The 17445-nt window shown below is 40.9% G+C and overlaps 2 protein-coding genes and 3 long non-coding RNA genes across 12 annotated transcripts; 3 read left to right on the forward strand and 2 right to left on the reverse strand.

The window, feature by feature from the left end:
- The first annotated feature begins 476 nt into the window (after positions 1 to 476).
- Positions 477 to 6535, forward strand: LOC116930828. Of its 3 annotated transcripts, none has more exons than XR_004398576.2 (4): positions 477 to 649; positions 736 to 797; positions 4154 to 4333; positions 4467 to 6535. It is a non-coding gene; the product is annotated as an uncharacterized LOC116930828 (long non-coding RNA). The 3 variants fall into 3 exon arrangements; XR_004398575.2 differs by having other exon boundaries at positions 478 to 649; positions 4558 to 6528; XR_004398574.2 differs by lacking the exon at positions 4467 to 6535 and having other exon boundaries at positions 485 to 649; positions 4154 to 4459.
- Positions 6536 to 8226: 1691 nt separating this feature from the next.
- On the forward strand, positions 8227 to 10123 carry LOC116916225. The gene is made up of 4 exons (XR_004390539.2): positions 8227 to 8683; positions 8762 to 9002; positions 9064 to 9162; positions 9245 to 10123. It is a non-coding gene; the product is annotated as an uncharacterized LOC116916225 (long non-coding RNA).
- On the reverse strand, positions 10120 to 11828 carry LOC116930424. The gene is made up of 2 exons (XR_004398425.2): positions 11604 to 11828; positions 10120 to 11497 (listed from the first exon to the last, which is right to left on the reverse strand). It is a non-coding gene; the product is annotated as an uncharacterized LOC116930424 (long non-coding RNA).
- A 93-nt stretch (positions 11829 to 11921) lies between these two features.
- LOC116930422 (ADP-ribosylation factor-like protein 6-interacting protein 6) lies at positions 11922 to 13438 on the forward strand. Of its 5 annotated transcripts, XM_032937839.2 has the most exons (6): positions 11922 to 12068; positions 12147 to 12213; positions 12267 to 12274; positions 12394 to 12445; positions 12516 to 12972; positions 13038 to 13438. In XM_032937839.2, exons 1-6 carry the CDS (start codon positions 12066 to 12068, stop codon positions 13135 to 13137), a joined length of 687 nt encoding a protein of 228 aa, XP_032793730.2. In that variant the 5' UTR covers positions 11922 to 12065; the 3' UTR covers positions 13138 to 13438. The 5 variants fall into 5 exon arrangements, with proteins under 5 accessions (XP_032793730.2, XP_032793729.2, XP_045035278.1 ...); XM_032937838.2 differs by having other exon boundaries at positions 11958 to 12213; XM_045179343.1 differs by having other exon boundaries at positions 11958 to 12213; positions 12394 to 12441; positions 12515 to 12972.
- Positions 13428 to 17437, reverse strand: LOC116930419 (RNA-binding protein 5). Of its 2 annotated transcripts, none has more exons than XM_032937836.2 (14): positions 17235 to 17437; positions 16898 to 17050; positions 16676 to 16843; positions 16476 to 16581; positions 16343 to 16412; positions 16045 to 16118; positions 15745 to 15855; positions 15567 to 15681; positions 15275 to 15508; positions 14953 to 15214; positions 14570 to 14870; positions 13990 to 14505; positions 13733 to 13900; positions 13428 to 13672 (listed from the first exon to the last, which is right to left on the reverse strand). In XM_032937836.2, exons 1-14 carry the CDS (start codon positions 17279 to 17281, stop codon positions 13550 to 13552), a joined length of 2448 nt encoding a protein of 815 aa, XP_032793727.2. In that variant the 5' UTR covers positions 17282 to 17437; the 3' UTR covers positions 13428 to 13549. The 2 variants fall into 2 exon arrangements, with proteins under 2 accessions (XP_032793727.2, XP_032793726.2); XM_032937835.2 differs by having other exon boundaries at positions 16676 to 16846.
- Positions 17438 to 17445: the final 8 nt, after the last annotated feature.

A 17445-nucleotide genomic window follows, 5' to 3' on the forward strand; every position in this document is an offset into this window, starting at 1 on the left:
TCTCTAACCGCCATCATCAGGTCTACAAAGCAATCATGGAAAATGTTGTTTCTAGTTTGCTCTCTTTTTCAAATTTTTACAACAACAACACAAAAAAACAGCCAAAACAACAACTAATCCCCCCTTGAAAAATACAAAGAAAAAAAGTTAATTGCTGCAACCTAAACTATGTGCTTGTAAGATGTATAGGGATGACGTGTCCGTTAATCATCCATCATCCCTGGTATCGACGAAGAACCTGCTTTTTCCTTTTCATTTTTTTTTTTTCCTTTTTTCCGGCAAAAAATAAACTAAATGAAAACAAAAAATTAAATTGAGGGATCGTCTTTTTTGGGGGGGTTTAAAGAGGCCGATGTGTACGGCAAAGGGAACCACGGCTACAACCAATCAAGCATGTTGATATTCTGATTTCTGACGGGCAGGGGGCAGTTCTATTCCTTTTTTTCGTGACAGACGAGGCTTCGTCTAGCTAACAACCCTTATTATGTTTTATGTGTCATCGGGACAGTAGAGTCGTAGATCACCTTGCTGGTATACCTTGGCCATTTTTGCATTCCACCGTCTTGTTGACAAAAACAGACCGAAATCCACGAGGTTCTGATTTCGTGTCGTGTCATTTCTAAAAAAAAATTCCAGTGACGTGCATAAGGTGAGTCGTACATTTGATGCATTGACCTTGCATTCGAACCCGAAGGAATCGTGAATAATCAAGTGCACATTTGTTGCTTTGACTAGGCGAACCAGTTTCGTGTATCCGTGTAGACAGGCACCATCCCATGTATTTGATTCTGTTTCTGGTAAGCAAACTGTTGCTCTAATTACTCTCTTTTATTTTTGGAACATCTTTTCGCGTTGCCTTGATTGTCCTTTAATTTGTACAACGACCTCGTAGACTCTCTCCGTAAAGCGTTTGGTTTAGTCTTTGGTCATGTATTACACCTGTTTAATTAGCAATTCTACGCGCGTTAGACTTGGTAATTTATCAATCCGATCTGTAAAAAGAGAAAAAGAAATAGTTCCATTAAAATGGGTGACGTGTCCGTAATCATCCATCATCCCTGGTATCGACGAAGAACCTACTTTTCCTTTTTGTTTTGTTGGCAAAAAAACAAAACAAAATGAAAGAAATAGAGGGATCGTCTATTTTTTGGCCAACGAGGCCGTGTGCGGCAAAGGTAGCCACGACTACAACCATGTAGTCTTTGATGCCGGCTCATCACTTCAGCTTGTAGGTTATCTGTTGAACATCAGAAACGGAAGGATCTAATTCCCTCCCCCTGTTCGTGTTTCTCAGCAGCCGATTCGGGGTCGATTTTCGAGTTGCTCGGCTCCGTTCAATCAAAACAACAACAAACAGACAACACATCAGAAAGTTGAAACGAGATGTGTGTAAGGCTCCGAGAAAATTGCGCTTTATGTGTTATCTTAAATGTATAAGAGGCCATTTTCTGGATGGCTGCCTTGACTAACCGGGTGGTTTCCATCAATTATTCTTGCGTTTAAGACAGATGACCATAGACCAATAGACCAACTTGTCTTATGCATCTTGTATACAACGCGAGACGCGAGAGTAATTGAACATTTAGAAAATAGCTTCGAGCTTGTCTTTGGGTTTTTTTTTTCATTTCTTTTCTTTTTTCTTCTTTTTCATTTTTTAAAATTTAATTTAATGACTTTTCGCTTTGAAAGTTTTCTGATACAGACTAGGGTGTAGTTGCACGGTGACAGAGGTAACAAAGCAATGTCAGTTAGCAATCACAAACTATGGGGGAAAGGGAGTTTTTGCCGAAAAGGGAGAAAAAGAAGAATGTCAACGAAATGTTATACCGCAAACAGTGAAGAAACGCAGTTTTTTTTTTTTTTTTGCATTCTTTGTCGTGAACTGGAAGGTCTTTTGAACGTGGGAGTTTGACAGTAGCCCGCAGCGGCAGTTCCCCGCCACCATTGATCAAGAAAGGCACGTTTTTCAAATGATAAGTGACGAAAGTCAAACACTCAGAGCCGGTTCTTTTATTTCTCTCCGTTTCAGGATGTGATGTATAATAACCTTGCATGCCATTCAGCATTTTCGTGTGGGAATTCAGAGACAGTTAAAAGCGTAATGAAAAATTTAACAACAACAACAACAACAAAAAACAACAGCAAAACGCAGAGCTGCCGGGGTTGTTTGGGCGAAACCCAGAAAAGAAAAAAAAACTCGAGACAGTTGTGAGCACGACGAATGATCAATGAGGTGAGAGCAATTTGGCCAATGCTATCACCTTACATTAGCCTTGTGAAAGCCACGGTTCTTAATTCCCCCCATATGAGCAAAAGGCAAGGCTATTTTCACTCTGAACTATTTCAACGTTAGTTCCTTTGTGCGTGAGAGTGGAACCAAGTGGAGTGAAAAGCTCGTGGAATTATATTAAAAAGTAGGGCGTCTTATCTCGACCGAGCTATCGAGCGTCTAATTATTCGTTCTAGGGCTTTAGGGCTATACCTACCTCTACCGACCGGACGGGCATTTTTTTTTTTTTTTTGTTGGCCTAAAGTTGTTGAGGCAGCCGCCGGGTACCACTGCATATGCACATCCAACCGAAATCTTAAATACTATCGCCCCTTTTTATCCCAGCGTCAGACTTTTCAAAGATCTAAACTGAGATGGCGTGAACGTAATCGGCCAGCCGCCCCCTTTTTTTTTCTTTCTTTTACAATTGATCACGGTCTCGTCTCGAAAGGCAGCCCAGCTCATAGAAAACGGGGCCTTTAAAGGTACCGTATTTACGAGGATAGCAGCAGCCAAGTCAATAGGAGCCCTTCTAGATTTCCAGTCTCTCTAAATAAATAGATGGGATTTTCGACGAGCTCTATGGTTTTGGCCATGGGACAATGTTGATTCAGTTGACTCGAGATGTTATATACGACTCTCCGTTGTGTATGTAGCTCACAAGATCTCTGTTGTTAGTACAGCTTTAATAGGAAAACACGACACAGCTATTACAGGGCCAATAGCGAGAGAGGTCGCACTAATGGGAGCGAAAACTGGCGAGAAAGTACTCACCCGTCACATCAAGAATGGACATAATTGAACGTTGATGATGGCTAACGGATATGAACGGTCCGTACATCAAACAATAGCCAATGTTGTGACGCAGGGAAGCATGTAATATTTCCGGCGGGCGTCGAAACGATGGCCAAGATTCTAGCGGGAAATTCAATCTGCTGGTTCAGTCTTGGTCTTCTGTACAAGCTCTCGTGGGTGGAGGAAGGTTAATCGAAAAACTGCCGAAGAAATGGAAGATTTATAGCTTGGAAACTTTTTTTTTTTTATTGATCACATGTGAGAAAAGGAAAAAAAAAAAAGACGATAGCCTAAAATAGCGAGATCGCATCAAATGGGAGGAAAAGGAGGGGCAGGCCAATCGGGACAGAGAGGACCAAACCCAGTCTTTAACTCGATTCCAGTTTCATGCATCCGAGCTGTGATGTGAATCGATCGATCCCGTAAAGACCTCACTTCCCCCGTCAATAGGCAAAAGCCCGTTTTTCGCCTCCATTTCTATCCATTCGACACCTCCCTTTGTAAACTGGGGGGAGCCATTTGGGGATGGATATATAGAAGTGACAGTCTCCCTATCTAAGAGTTGAGTAAGAGTTGAGCAAAAAAGAGCGTGTGACGAGGCCCGGTGAGAACTAAGGGTTGAGGTCAAGTCCGACTGCGCATCTGAATTCTTGATGCATTATAAGCACTCTCAGATATCAAAGGGGTTTTCCCCCCCAACTTTCTTTCTACTTTCATTCCATTTTCTGGTGCCTTACGCATCGTCCCCCCCCACACACGGACTGCTGCTCCCGGCTCATCAGTAAAAGCTATCGAGGACATAATGAGATCCTCTTTAGATCCTTCAGTCTCTTCTCTCGTTCGCTTGCTTCCTTGATCCAGCTTTTATGTTTTCCACGTCTATCTAGCTATGCCAACAGGAGCCCTGGAAATCAAAAGGGTATCCAGGCGGGGGTGTAGGAGAGAGCTTCTTCTTTCCACCTCCCCTCTTTCTATACACTATATAAATACTAGATTTTCCGTTGTATAGTGATCGACCATTGAGCGCATTATTTCTTCATGTTCATTTTTCCATCTCTTTTTTTCTTGTTTTCTTTCTTTTACGAGCAGTATGTATTTGGTAGATGTTCTCTACGTGTGCCCTAATATGCTCGTTTCCGGACGCAAAGTGGCAATCCGGAAGAAAACGCCGACAGCCAGCGAGAGCCGCAGGGACATATCCTCAAGCTACTCGTTTTCGACGGAAGTTTCTTCGTTTGCCTGCAAGTCAGCTAACTGATGGCTTACAGGGTGAGGACGCAAGCGCTAGAATAACACTGTATTATTTATTGTGGATACAGTGTGTTACGTTCACTGTATATATTTATCCGTTGTAGTTTCTTCTCTTTGCTGATTACAAGGCCATTTTCGTTGTAATTTGTAGGGGTGCTAGTCCTCGCGTTGTGAGGCTAACAGCGGAGAAAAAGAATAGTAAAAGAGGTTGGTAACTGTCTAACTGGTCGCTCCTTAAGCAGGATTCATTGCCAATCGGGCGGCAATAAATCGTCGAACGGCTGACGCGCTCACCATACGTGCCCTTTTCTGACGTCGCACATCGTCGGCCCGGACTCCATCCGTCAGCAGCTACATTACTAGCACAATATACACACACAGCCCTTACTGAGAGACTCAACTGTACACACCTTTCGGCTGTGTCGAGCCCTATATATATACAAGTGCTTTTTAGAGCTCAACTAATCCGACCTCTCTGCTCGATGATAATGGGCTGTTTGGGATACACGGGACTCGTCTGACTTTGCTCGCCTTCTTTTTCCGCCTATGGATTTTATTTGATTTTCTTCCTCTTTTGCTTCTTATTTTTACGATGCTCGAAATGTCTCTCGTCACTGTCGGCGTGCGAGCTCCTGTTAACGGCCGTCAACATCTTTCAACCCCCTTCCCGCCCCTCGTCTTGGTCGTCTTTGAAAGAGAAAAAAGAAAAAAAGGGGGGAAAAAAAAATTGACGGCATCTGAGATTGTCGCCAACTACGAGGCAGATTTTTCTTTCTTTCTTATACTTTTACGCTTCTCTGCTCCTCATCCTTGTAAATGGGATGAAGGCCAAAAAATATTGTAATGAGATTCAGCCTAGACGTGTATGCAAATTGTCTAACTTGCGCGCATCCGCTACTAAGCAGCGCACGACATAGTACAGGATTCGTATTAAATAGCACCCGTGAATGACTGCAAATTTTTTTAGTGAAAGATTTAAGCGTATCATTCATTTGAATTTGGAATGAATGAAAGAAGAAAGCAGAAAGAAAAATAAATGTCAATTTCGTTCGGCTTTTGCTGTCTGTGAAGTGATGAACTGTCGGCTCGAACTGTGGATAATCCACGCTGATTGTATGCATAAATGATAAGTTTAGATTTCCCTGCGCGTTTCTTTCTTCAAGCACAATATCGCGCTCGGTTCACATCTGGGGCGTTTCTGAGCGCCACAGTTAAAGTAAAGCAACAACAGATTTCTTCATATCTATTTTGACATACCGTACACAGTCACAAATAGGATAAGTAATATGGGCCGCCTGTTCTGGCAGTATGTTTGCTGTCAGACTATACAATCTAACGTGGCGAAGGACATTTTTGCGACATGTTGCTGTGCTAGATCAACCAGCCATTGGGGGAATCGGTGAATGAATTTATCAAGCTCTTGAACCGATCAAGTCATTTATTCTATACCATCTGTTCACAGCAATAGTATTGGTCGACATATTTGACAGGCATTGGCTACCCTGTATAAATGCAGGATAAAAAAAAATCAAAAAAATGTGTGGTATGGGGGAGGTAGTCTTGGCCTTGCAGAACTGAGTCGTTGGAATTAGCCATCTGGTTACGAATGCTATTGATTATTGAAAAGAGCGAGCGAGAAGGGGAGCCAGAAGTCACAACATTAGCGATGAGAGGAATTTGATTACCCAACGGCTGTCGAATTGACTCGTCGCAATAATGACAATTTGCGACGGATGGCATTAATTTCGTCAACTATTCTTGCCGTCGTTTCGTTTTTAAGCAGTTTTTTTTTTTTTTCGTTTTTTAAGCTATCGTTTGTGACTACGTTCGCCAATACGTCAATCGGGTGGGTCATTTTGATTTTTGGTGTGGTTCTGACAGATCGCAGATCGTTTATTTTCTTACCCATGGGTAAACATATCCAAACCGGTTCCAAACAAAAAAAAGGAATCAGATCCTAGAACCAGTTCCTGGACCCCGATCTAAAAACCGTTTACACCGCTTTTTTACCCCATTTACCCGGACTTCTGCCCTGACTTCTAGCCAAATATATTACCATTGTTCAAACCCTTGTTTGGCACTTTTAAATTTTTTATAAAAAAAAAAAAAAAAAAAAGAATAAAATGTTAATGGAAAAATTCAAGCTTATCTTTTAATAAAACTGAGATTGATTGATAATTTATTTTTTTTTGTGAATCAAGTATGTAGAAAATAAAGCTACGGTACTAGAATTGACAGTCAACAGTGTCAACATACTAATTTTTAACTGATAAAAATAGAGTATTAAATGGGATCTTCCCCATCGTCTTTTAAGGACCAAACCATCACACCAATCGCCTTTTCTAGATCAGACCGGTACGACCTTTTCGCCCAATGGGGGAAAAGCCCTACCTAAACGTTTTTTTATCATCGAGCTGTCCCGGAAATCGGTGTCAACTATAGATAACAGACATTAAAAAGTGAACAGTGTCAACGTACCCTAACATGAACTTAGTACCACTACTTAAGGCGTGGCTTGGAGAGGCTGCTCTTATTCTAAAAGCCATGGAATTTCTCATATCATAAAATATACGTATGTTTCTAGTAAAAGAGTCAATATAGGGCTCGGCCCCGGTTCTCGAAAACCCGGGTTACGCATGGATCGTCGCCAAAAATAGTCGCCCATGGGCGATCCTGGTAGTCTAATTGCTAAAATAGGTAGGCTGGGCCGGTTTTGATGGGTAAACGGGTATACCCTCCGCCATTTTGAAAAATGGCGGGGGGATGGCGCCAAATTAAAGGAGGGTAGCAAAAAAGTTTCCTGGAAAATGCCATCTTGTGTCGGAAATTTAAAGCACAGGACTAAATTCCGGGAAAACCCGGGTAATCGGACCCAAAAACAAGATAATCGGGTAGGAAATCAGGGCTAACCGGGTTTCCAAACCGGGCTATGGAACCGGTTTTGTCAATTATGATACTTACTTAAAACCCGGGTAGGTAGTGGGCACAAAGTCTCAAGAACCGTTACCCACTGGATCCAATTTTTTTGCCGAGAAGACCTACTCATTCGCCCAGATACCTACCCATTCGCCCAGATACCTACCCATTGGACGCGGGGCCGAGCCCTAAGAGTCATAGACCCCTGGTTCCTCCACCATTGCTATTTGCCCAATCGCAGGTGGCACCCAATCTTTATTCTTAAAACCCAGAGGTGTTCTTCACTTTTCAGGGGGATTGATTAATGATACTTGTTGGTTAAACCATGAGGAATACCAAGAGATGGATAAGTGAAGGGTTATAAAAGTATAAAACTGTAATTCCTCGGGGCATTTCCTAGTTGGCTAGCTGCATAAAGCCAGATACTAGTAGAACCCGAAACATTGTTTTGGCAAGTACTGCTATATAGAATAGAGCAAGTGACTGACGCGTACCCCCATTGTTCTACGAACGCACCTTACTATTTTAAGAGAGAAATTGCGGCTGGCGGCCATGTTTATCGCGGGGGTACGCGTCAGTCACTTGCTCTATTGCGGTTGCAGGTTTTCACTAAATATCAAGTAGGCCTAAGTAACGGGTTTAATCGTGTTAAACGTATGATTTTTCGATTCGAGTCTATTTATGTGTCAGAACTGAAATTGTACTTTTAGAAATTTTAAAACACCACATAACTTTTATAGAGTTGGCTAACGTCCGAAGTTGCCAGTTCGATGAAATTGTGAAAAAAAAATTGGACACGAACTAGTAACAGTTCTTGCATGGCGGCTTACGGAGTTTCGCCCGTTGTAGTTTTAGTTTTAATTTTTTCCATTGAAATTATCTTTCTTTCCATTCATAATTGGATCACGAAATTCCTTCGTTATCAGGTAATCTTGTAATTTTTATTTGACCTCGATATAGACTGTACTTTATTTATTATTAATTTTTTTGTAGACGTGTTTACTTTCTGTAGCAGACAAAAATGGATGTTGTAGAGGAAACTGGCGGGCTGATAAGGGAGCCCGCCAGTATTCAGTACTCAACAGCTCCCGATGTTCGCGAAGTTCCCGATAGCCTTAGAAAAAAAAAACACGCGGTATTATCATAACTGAACACTGATTTCGCTTAAGTTATTGGTTTTTCTCGTCAAACCAGTTAACCAGCCGTTTTTTAAATAAACAAAATAAGATGCTGATAGCGCACCATCTTTGTTCTTTACGTTTAGTTAAATTGGAATTCGATGAAAACTGGTTTGTCGCTAGATGGTATTGTGGACTAAGACATCTAGCGGAGAAATTTTGAACTTTTATCGGGATCCGTTTTTGCTGCATGATCATGAAGAATGGATCGTGTGTGTGGATTATGGCCCCTATTCTTTGTGTTTTCGAAGGATTATTTAGCTAAAATCTAATGGTATGTTATTAGTTTTAAGTATATCCATTGCTGTGTATTGGAATAGAATGTTCCAACTGATTGTGTTTTGTGTAACAGAGTTGAAGGAAGATCAATTTCAATACCACATATTCTGTAGACTGGAAATCTGGAATACCTCCAATGGCTTCGAGTGCTATTTGGAATCACAGCTGACTCTTACAGTTTTGTGATAGATCTATTTGACAACTGCAAAGTGTCCCTCTTCTTTATGGTACCAACCATCAACCATCATCATTTGAGCATCCTTTTGCTCATCTCCAGTTAGCCAGCCATTGGTTAATTACATCACCCCATTTTGGTACTGTGAGTTACTTAGTTGTCAAGTATCACTTTGCTGTGATAGTAATGACATATTGTAGGATAGGAAAATGTTCACCTATGTACTGCTGGAAAATTGCCATTCCCTACAATTTGTCCAGTCTTTCCATGCATCCATAGACCATCCATAGACTTAATATGTAAGTTAAATTGCCTTTTCTTTGTTCTTATTACATCAGCAGTATTCAATGCCCATCTATTAATGTTTCATCTCTTTTGCAGTATTTTAAACCCTTCGTCCCTGCACTTTACCGTCTTCGTCTGTGCACGGTCTACGGTTCATCGTCGCTTCGCCAGGTCTTCGCATCGTTTCCGTTTCGTCGCCAGTTTCTCCATCGTCTCATAGCCGCCTTCGCCCTCGTCTCATCGCCACCTTTGCCCTCGTCTCATCGCCACCTTCGCCCTCGTCTCATCGCCACCTTCGCCCTCGTCTCATCGCCACCTTCGCCCTCGTCTCATCGCCACCCTGGCCTTTGCCATCGTTTCATCGCCATCTTTGCCTTCGTTGTATCTCCGTCCTTCGCAACGATGGATCAATCAGATCCAGAAAACAAAACAAACTTATGGCGATTGAGCGTGACGTCACCATGGAACTTCTCGGGTATTGTTTTGTTTTGTATTGTTGTGTTGTGTATTGTATAGTTAACCCGTTGGCTGCCACCCCGTTTGCTCCCATTTTTTTTTTTAGCTTTAGGGACCGAGCGCACTGCTCTGCCCCATGGCCATGGGGTAGGGCAGTGCTCAGCCGCAAGGCGGTTAGGCAATGCACCAGTAGGGAATTCTCTTTGTTCGATGCGGTGATGGTTTCCTGAGGGTGTGCATTCCCTGTAAAGGTTTCCATTGCCGTGTCAGCCCGGACTTGTCTTAGGACAAGTCCTCCTTGGTCGGCGATCCTTCAGACGCGAGACGTAGCTACTGTAGTTTAAGCAACCTACGAGTTGCATGGTTTGGCAGCCAACGGGTTAACTAATTTGTTGTATATGTATGTTTGTATGTATGTATGTATGTATTTATATTTGTAATTATATATGTATTGTGTTGTATGTAAAATAGTGGTGGAATTGTGGGTGGAGGAGGGACAATAAACAATTCTTTCGTTAACTTTCTATTTGTTATTTATTTGATACGATTTACAAGTTATGAAGACATACAAATTACTCGCAACATTAATGCCTGCTAAATTTTCCTTCTAACCATTATAAGGAAATGAGTGCATTTTAACACAAAATTTTCAGGAACTCTCGTTCATAACCAGAAAAAAAAATAAAAACAGCGCTTTCCAAACATTATTTGGCAAAATCAACTGCTCCCTTTGGCAAAACAATCAACAAATTCACTGTTGTACGAATAACTATTAAGGTGTTGCAACAAGATTTTCCCCGTTCGGTTGCAATGAAATAGATTCACAAAATACCAACAGTTCCCAACAGATAAATTTATTTTGCATTGTCAATTTTATTGTCTATTGGAATGATGAAACACCTAATAACGACGACTTTCTTAAAAGTAATATCTGCATAGTGGTAAGTCACCTCACCCCTCCAAATCAACAAGGGGAAAGAAATTAATTAAACAAGAGAAATTTTTCGCCTCGGTTTCGTAAATACTTGATCTACTATTTACTTTTTACAATAATCAGGCCGGATGGACATAACTGAAGATTCCATACAGTTGAATAAGAAAAATTATATCTTTTCTTGTTAACTTCACCAACTTGCTGGTGAAGTTTATCTTTGATCAAGTTACAAGAAATTGGATATTGATCATACAATTAACTCTCAACCTAGACATTACATAAATGCAGAAAATTGGTAACAGGAAAGAAACTCTTGGTATTCAATGTAAGCGCATCCAGCAGAAGTCCTATGGCAACTAGTTAACACACTTCATCTGGCAGCAAAATTATTAATGAATACTAGGATCATTCTGCTATTAAAAACTTCTGGCACAATTCAATTAAACTTAAAAAAACAAAACAAGATCTGGTTCTACTAGATAGTACTCCAGTAATGTAAAGAAATTTACTGAAACTTGATTGAGCATCCATCGTGGGACTGAAAAATTTTACCAGAAACATCTAATGTATAACAAGTTGTGAAAATTTATACAAAAATTAAATCACCAACAATCAAGTAATTTTGACGCCAATGGTCCACATGCAAGTAGAAAGAGCCCTAAAACAAACAATACTGAAAGGAAATCATGGTTAGCTGTTTCTGATGTTCATTCCATTTTGATGATTGCCTATGATAAACCAAGAAACTGATTGAGGATCAGTACAGCAACAAAAGATTTATATAGTACAGAAATCACTATGGAAAATGACCTGTTTTAATTGATAATTAATGTAGTATGTTATAAATTAGCATTGGGAAAACCTTTTTAACCACGTGCAGAGCATGACATTTGATGATTCAGTTTGATTGTTCAGCGTGGCAAACCTGGTGGTTTAGCTACTCTTACGGAAGTTTTTATCTACGTTTTTGAAGTTCACGGGCATAAATTAGTGTGATTACAAAAAAACAGAAAAGATATATTTTTGACACGCGTAAATGAACTTCTGAAACGTACGGAAACCTACGTGATTAAAATCTTGATCAAAATCTTACAACACTACCTTCCCGTTAAACGTACGGCGTCGGAAAATGTTCACTTAACACGGCTACATCTGTGCAGTGGCGCCCTCTGGTTACTGCCAACGCCACCTAGTGAGCAAAAGTTTACGGCGATAACGCTGATTTCGATTAAGTCAATAGTTTTCTCATTAAACCAGCCTCTCATCGAAATCAGCGTTACATTTTTATTATGCCGTGTGATTTTTTCGAATTTCAAGAGATGAAATTTTCTGTGACGAATTCGATCCCTTTCCGCAGGCTAAAGCGCGGAAAGCACATTTGGCTCCTGCGTTTATTTCCACGCTATAGTCGAGCGTGGAATGAGTAGCAAAACATCGATTACCAGAATGACAGTAACATAAAGAGGAAGACAAACATGAATGTGTTAGGGCAAACAGAAGGGATACTTGGAATCCCTATGGTTTTCAATGGTTAGTATTATAGGTTACGAACTCCAAGCTGTACAGTTTGTCGAATACGGCATCATACAGTAAGATACTTGAATGCAGGTCTGCTGGTCTGCAGCATGCGTCTGTCTAGTGGTTTACCTCTTGCAAGTAATTTTTGAGCCTGAGGGTAAGGCCGAGCTGCTGAGGTACGATCGCTCAATTTTCTAAATTTGTACACAGCATTCAGGGTGAGTCTGCCGCACCCCCGCGAACCTCGCAGGCGTTTTACTTCTACAGTGTTTTTTTATTTAAAGCCTCAGATTGAAATAAGATGCTTCAGTGTGGATTATCATCTGTTTGTTTTCAGGTGTTAATTTTGCTAGTGTCCTCTTCCCAGTTGTTTGGTACCATACTTACTGGTAATTTAACTAATGTGTTATTGTGCTTAAAGTCTTTTTAATGTATAGTATCATTGCAACACACATATAGGTGGTGGCAGTCAGCATTGCCTGTCACCAAATAATTTCCATTCAACTTCAGAGTGTGGCCCTTTAGGTATTCAGTCTCCATCTGAGGTGTCTGAGGTATCTCCAGTAAAAGGGACAGAGGAGAATTATTGGTGGAATGCCACAAGCGTGAAGCTTGAATTTAATATGGAGAACATTGTGGCCAACCTATTTATTATTCCACAGCAGTTTTTCCTGTTGTTTAAATATATGTATTCCATCATGAGTTTAACCATTTACAGTGTGTATGATGTATTGCACTATTGTGCTATTATGCCTACCAGCTACCTTCAGAGTATTTTATTCAAACAACTTGCAGTATTGGTTCTTCCCTGTTTTTATGGCTTATCAATGGTGCTTTTCTCTTGGCTGCTTGTTTATTATGATAGCACAATCCCTGGAGTTTTCCCTCCTACTCCTATTTCACCAAAAAAGCACAGGTAAATTAATCGACGGTATGGACATATAAAGCACTTACGATTCTAAAAACCAACTTCGTGTTTAGGTTGCAATCTGGCCACACCTTTCATCTCGGGTACTTACTTGGTCTCATCAATGGTATCATTGTTTTTGGCATTACGTTGTGGCAACAAATGATGCATTGACAGAATAGCTCTTCGTAGCACCTCGTCCCATATATCATGTACCACTAGTCTCGGAACGTTTAAGCACTATTAGTTATTTTTCCTTGAAAACTGTGTTCCTTCGCCACTAAGCCAGATTCCTATAACGCCATAGCATTTAGTGGTTTCCAATGCTGTTTAGCTACTAAGTGAGCTTCTTTTCCCTGTATGCAACCTTAGTGAGCTTCCGCTGCCCCATCTCATCTTCGCGTTGTTTTCTATAATTGAAAAAATATGCCATGAATAATGCTAATTTAAAATACATATTTATCTTGGATTTGAAGTAGGATGTATTTCACGGACATGGGATTCAGTAGCGACCAGATTAACAAAATAATTAATGGAGTGTTACTGTTACACTACGGTAAAAAGGCAGAAAGAAAACTATGGTAGCTCAATCGTCGTTTAGTTCCTTGAACCTCATCATTGCCAATTTCTTGACGCTTTGGCGATAGTCATCTCCTGCAACCGCATACGTTTTCATACCTAAACCAGCTTGGGCACTGCGTCGGTCGGCCTGCAAATAGAGAAACTCAAAGTGAATAGCTGATTATCACTACGTCACACTCGTAATAACCTCTATAATAGTGGTTCTTCCTTGGTTGGATTTGCCAAGGCCCTGTCCTTCTTGCCAACCCATTTTTTGCAGCAGTTTGTTGCCAACACTGTTACTGGCGAGCCCGCTCTGCGATGGACGTTCGTAGTCGGGTGCAACCGTTTCTGTCCGGGATCTCGAAACCGAGTCCTTATGGCAGATAAAGGGTCATTTGAATTAGCAGAGCGCAGGACAAACATAGTAGATGGATCGCAAATTTAGCGGCAGTGTTAACAAACTTGTTTCTTGCGTTGGTGGTTCGGCTCACTGTCTCCATGCTTCTTCCTCCGTTCTTTAGCACGATCCCGATAAGCAGTTGGTACGTTCTGCTTCTTCCAAGCTTCAAGGTTCTGCCTGTGCAAATCCGATAACTGTTGGTGTTTAACCAAAGTTTCTCGGTTGGAAAATTGCCTTTTGCACAACAGGCAAGCAAGCTTGGTCCAGTCGATCAGACTTTCCAAGAGCTCAGCAGTTCTTTTTTCGTCATGACCATCACTATCGCTATCACTGCCGTATGCAACCAGAGCTGATGCACCTAAAGGCTTCTTGTCGGCTAATTGTTTTCTCTGTAACACCTGGAGTACTTCATTCAGACTCGACTTGTCTGTTGTTGGTGCTGGTTCCGGTTCTTTTCGTCGTTCTGGTTCCGGTTCGAATGCTGGAGCTGGAACTGCAACTTTCGTCGACTCCTTTCGCTGGTTAAGAGTTTTAGCCCACTTCTCCATGTCTTTGGCTATCTTTTTTGCAACGGTAACCTTTTCAAAATCAAATGGTTGAAAGTTAACTCAGTCAATAGCACAGCGAATATTCTATTATTACTTTGTCCTGCTTTTCCGTTTTTTCCTTCTTTTCCTCTTGGGTATTATTTGACGTTCCCATTCTGTTTTCATCCGCCGAAACGGGAACAAAACAGTTCTTATCGTTATCCCAATAAGAGAATTGTTGTGTTTGCGGATTGTAAAAGTATTGGGTTTTAGAGTCATAATACAAATTGGAAGCCGTGTCATAATAGTAACCGGATTTTTCATCGTAAACGTATTTGCTTAAATCTGGCGCTAAACTTTTCTGCGATTTATCCGAACTAGACTGCAATTGATTCGTGTAGTATTGCGTATAGTACCTGGTAAAGAAAAAGAAGAAAAAAAAAGCGTAAAGAAATAATAATTTTTTTTTTCCAAATCCATCTATGCTGCAAAAATTACTTCAAATAAGACGCGTGCTCTTCTGCTGTTTTTGCGTAAAGTGAAGCCGAGTATTCTGCCAATCGAGGAATTTCTGAGGCAGTGAAGTTTACTTCACCATTACTGCTAAGCGTAGCGGCCTGTGAGCTACTGTTCGCATTGCTCACAGACCACTGCGCCGCTGCCACAGCCGTCACACCTGCCGGTGCTAACGAGTTGGTGGCATTAGACACTGAGGCGACTGGCAAAGATGTATTTCCTTGTTTGCAGTATGATACCATGACTGATGAATAAACAAAGTTAGATAAAAATTTGCAACGTATGGTAATGTCATAAATACTACCTTCTCGACCATCGATTTCGAGGCATCCAACATCCGATAAACCAGCAAATAGACGCATAGCATCGTTGGTGTTGTTCATTTCAAGGTAGCAAACACCCCGGGAAATGTTATTCAAGGGATCACGACCAATACGGACCGATTTTATGGGCAATGTAGCAACTCCTGGGACACTTTGTAAAATACTTAAAACGCGATCTTCGTTCGTTAATACATCCATGTTGCGTAACAAGACGGCTACCAAACATAAAAGTTTAATTTAAACTTGACGTAAAGGGATTATGCTTTTCCTTACTGCTTGTGGGAAAGTGAGAGATTTCTCTCTGGACATCATTCATTAATTCAGATTCACTGCGTGGTGATTGACATTTGAAGCATACTTCTCGTCGCTTGAAATTGTGTTCGCCACACTGCAACAGAAAAGGCAGTAGTCAATGCAACCAAAATAAAGGTAATGGATAGATGAATATTACATGAATGCAAAACCAGTCTTGGGCTGCTTTGGCTGCCTTATCACTGAAAGAATCTTTTGAGATGCTATACTGAAGAGTGGCTTGATACTGGTTTTCCAAAACAAGACATCCCTGAAAAAATAAATAAATACAGCGAATTAGTTGGATCATAAAAAACATTAGAAGCCCCCATTTGAACTTGGTCACGAATATTGAGTAATATTTGGTTCTAGCAGATGACATCCCACGGGACTGCCGGGGAAATCAGCCAACCGTGTCCCCACAAACGCGGTTTGTCGTGAAGTGGGGGATTGATGCTACCTGATTGACTTCCATCCATCGTTCAGCTTCGGGTAGACGATTAAACTCAACGAACGCGAATCCACGAGAAGCACCTAAAAGTTGGGTAACAGCACCCAGAAATATCCAATAACAAGTGCTCCATTATTGCATTTGTATACAGTCCAATGCATTTCTCCATCAATAATCTGGAACCCCCTTCCATGGGCGCACTCGTATAATTTGGATGATAGTCCTGTGTATGATCGTGCGTTCCAAGGTTTTAACACCTGAGAATCCCTATTTCGACTACTTCGAGCATATATCGTTGGTACCCTACCCGTATCTTTTCTCCGTATCAGCCGAATGTCTTTGGCCACGAGTCCATGCATCATGATGTTTGCGCGAATCTGGCAAAAAATGACACGAGGTCAAACAACGGTGTAAAGCGACCAACAATAGGGTTCACATACCTCGGTTTCAGCAATGTGAAGCGGCAAATTGCTGACCATAATGGTACTGTTTGGGGCCACAGCTCTCCAGTTATCCGTTCGTTCATATTCCCTTTCTCGATGATCACTAAAAAAAAATAATAATAATAAAACAAAAAACAAAAAACGTGTTTAAACTAAGAAAAAATTAAAATAAATAATTTTGCATTATAGTTCGTTACTCATATGACGATCGATCTCGATCCCTTTTACTGCGATCACGGCTTCGACTTCGCCGTCTGTCAGCACGGCTTCGACTTCGACTGCGGCTTGACCCCGAATCACTACTCCAGTCTCTTTTCTTGTTTCTATCTCTTCGTCGCCTCCTTTCTGTTGATTTTGATCTAGACCTACTAAAAAAGATGATTTAACATGGGCAACAAAGAACTAAATGATTGTCTTACCTGGATCGCCTTTTGATTCTATCTCGGTTTCTATCTCTGTTTCTTTCCCACTCTTTTTCGCTTTCTCTCCTGGATTCTGAGGTTACACTATAGTGTTCACCAGGAGGGCTTATTTCCCCATCTTCTTGAACAATTGAACCTTCATGATTCATCCTAGGGAAAAATTGTACCACAAGTTGTTGTAGGTGAAATCATCACAACAAATAATAATAAAAATATGCCTCCAAGTAGGATGCATAGTTTTTAATAAACATAATAGTCAAAACTAGAAGTTACAAAGGGGATTCCACATACTTTGCTAGTCTACTGCACTAGTCATGTCAGGTCATGTACTCACCAATAACCGTAAGAATGCTGCCCAGTATAGTTGTTCGAGTGAGCCATTTCCAATGTCTCGGCAAAGAGTTATGAATGCAAAATCATTAGCTGTTACAATGAAAATTAATTCAAGGAAAAGTATTATCTATTGAGTAGATCAAACAGAAGTACTATACAGTGTGCACACCCCACGCTTGTTCTGTTGGCAACTATTAATGATTTTCAATGGT

Source organism: Daphnia magna, linkage group LG9 (assembly GCF_020631705.1).
Source record: "Daphnia magna isolate NIES linkage group LG9, ASM2063170v1.1, whole genome shotgun sequence".
NCBI classification, from domain to species: Eukaryota; Metazoa; Arthropoda; class Branchiopoda; order Diplostraca; family Daphniidae; genus Daphnia; species Daphnia magna.

Coding starts and splice junctions, on each gene's coding strand:
- LOC116930422 (XM_032937838.2), top strand. CDS start 12,141: ATGCAGGTCTGCTGGTCTGCAGCATGCGTCTGTCTAGTGGTTTACCTC. Junction 12,446..12,515: donor GTTTGGTACCATACTTACTG/GTAATTTAACTA, acceptor ACACACATATAG/GTGGTGGCAGTCAGCATTGC. Junction 12,973..13,037: donor ATTTCACCAAAAAAGCACAG/GTAAATTAATCG, acceptor CTTCGTGTTTAG/GTTGCAATCTGGCCACACCT.
- LOC116930419 (XM_032937835.2), bottom strand. CDS start 17,281: ATGGCTCACTCGAACAACTATACTGGGCAGCATTCTTACGGTTATTG. Junction 16,847..16,897: donor AGAATCAAAAGGCGATCCAG/GTAAGACAATCA, acceptor CATCTTTTTTAG/TAGGTCTAGATCAAAATCAA. Junction 15,856..16,044: donor GATGGATGGAAGTCAATCAG/GTAGCATCAATC, acceptor TTATTTTTTCAG/GGATGTCTTGTTTTGGAAAA.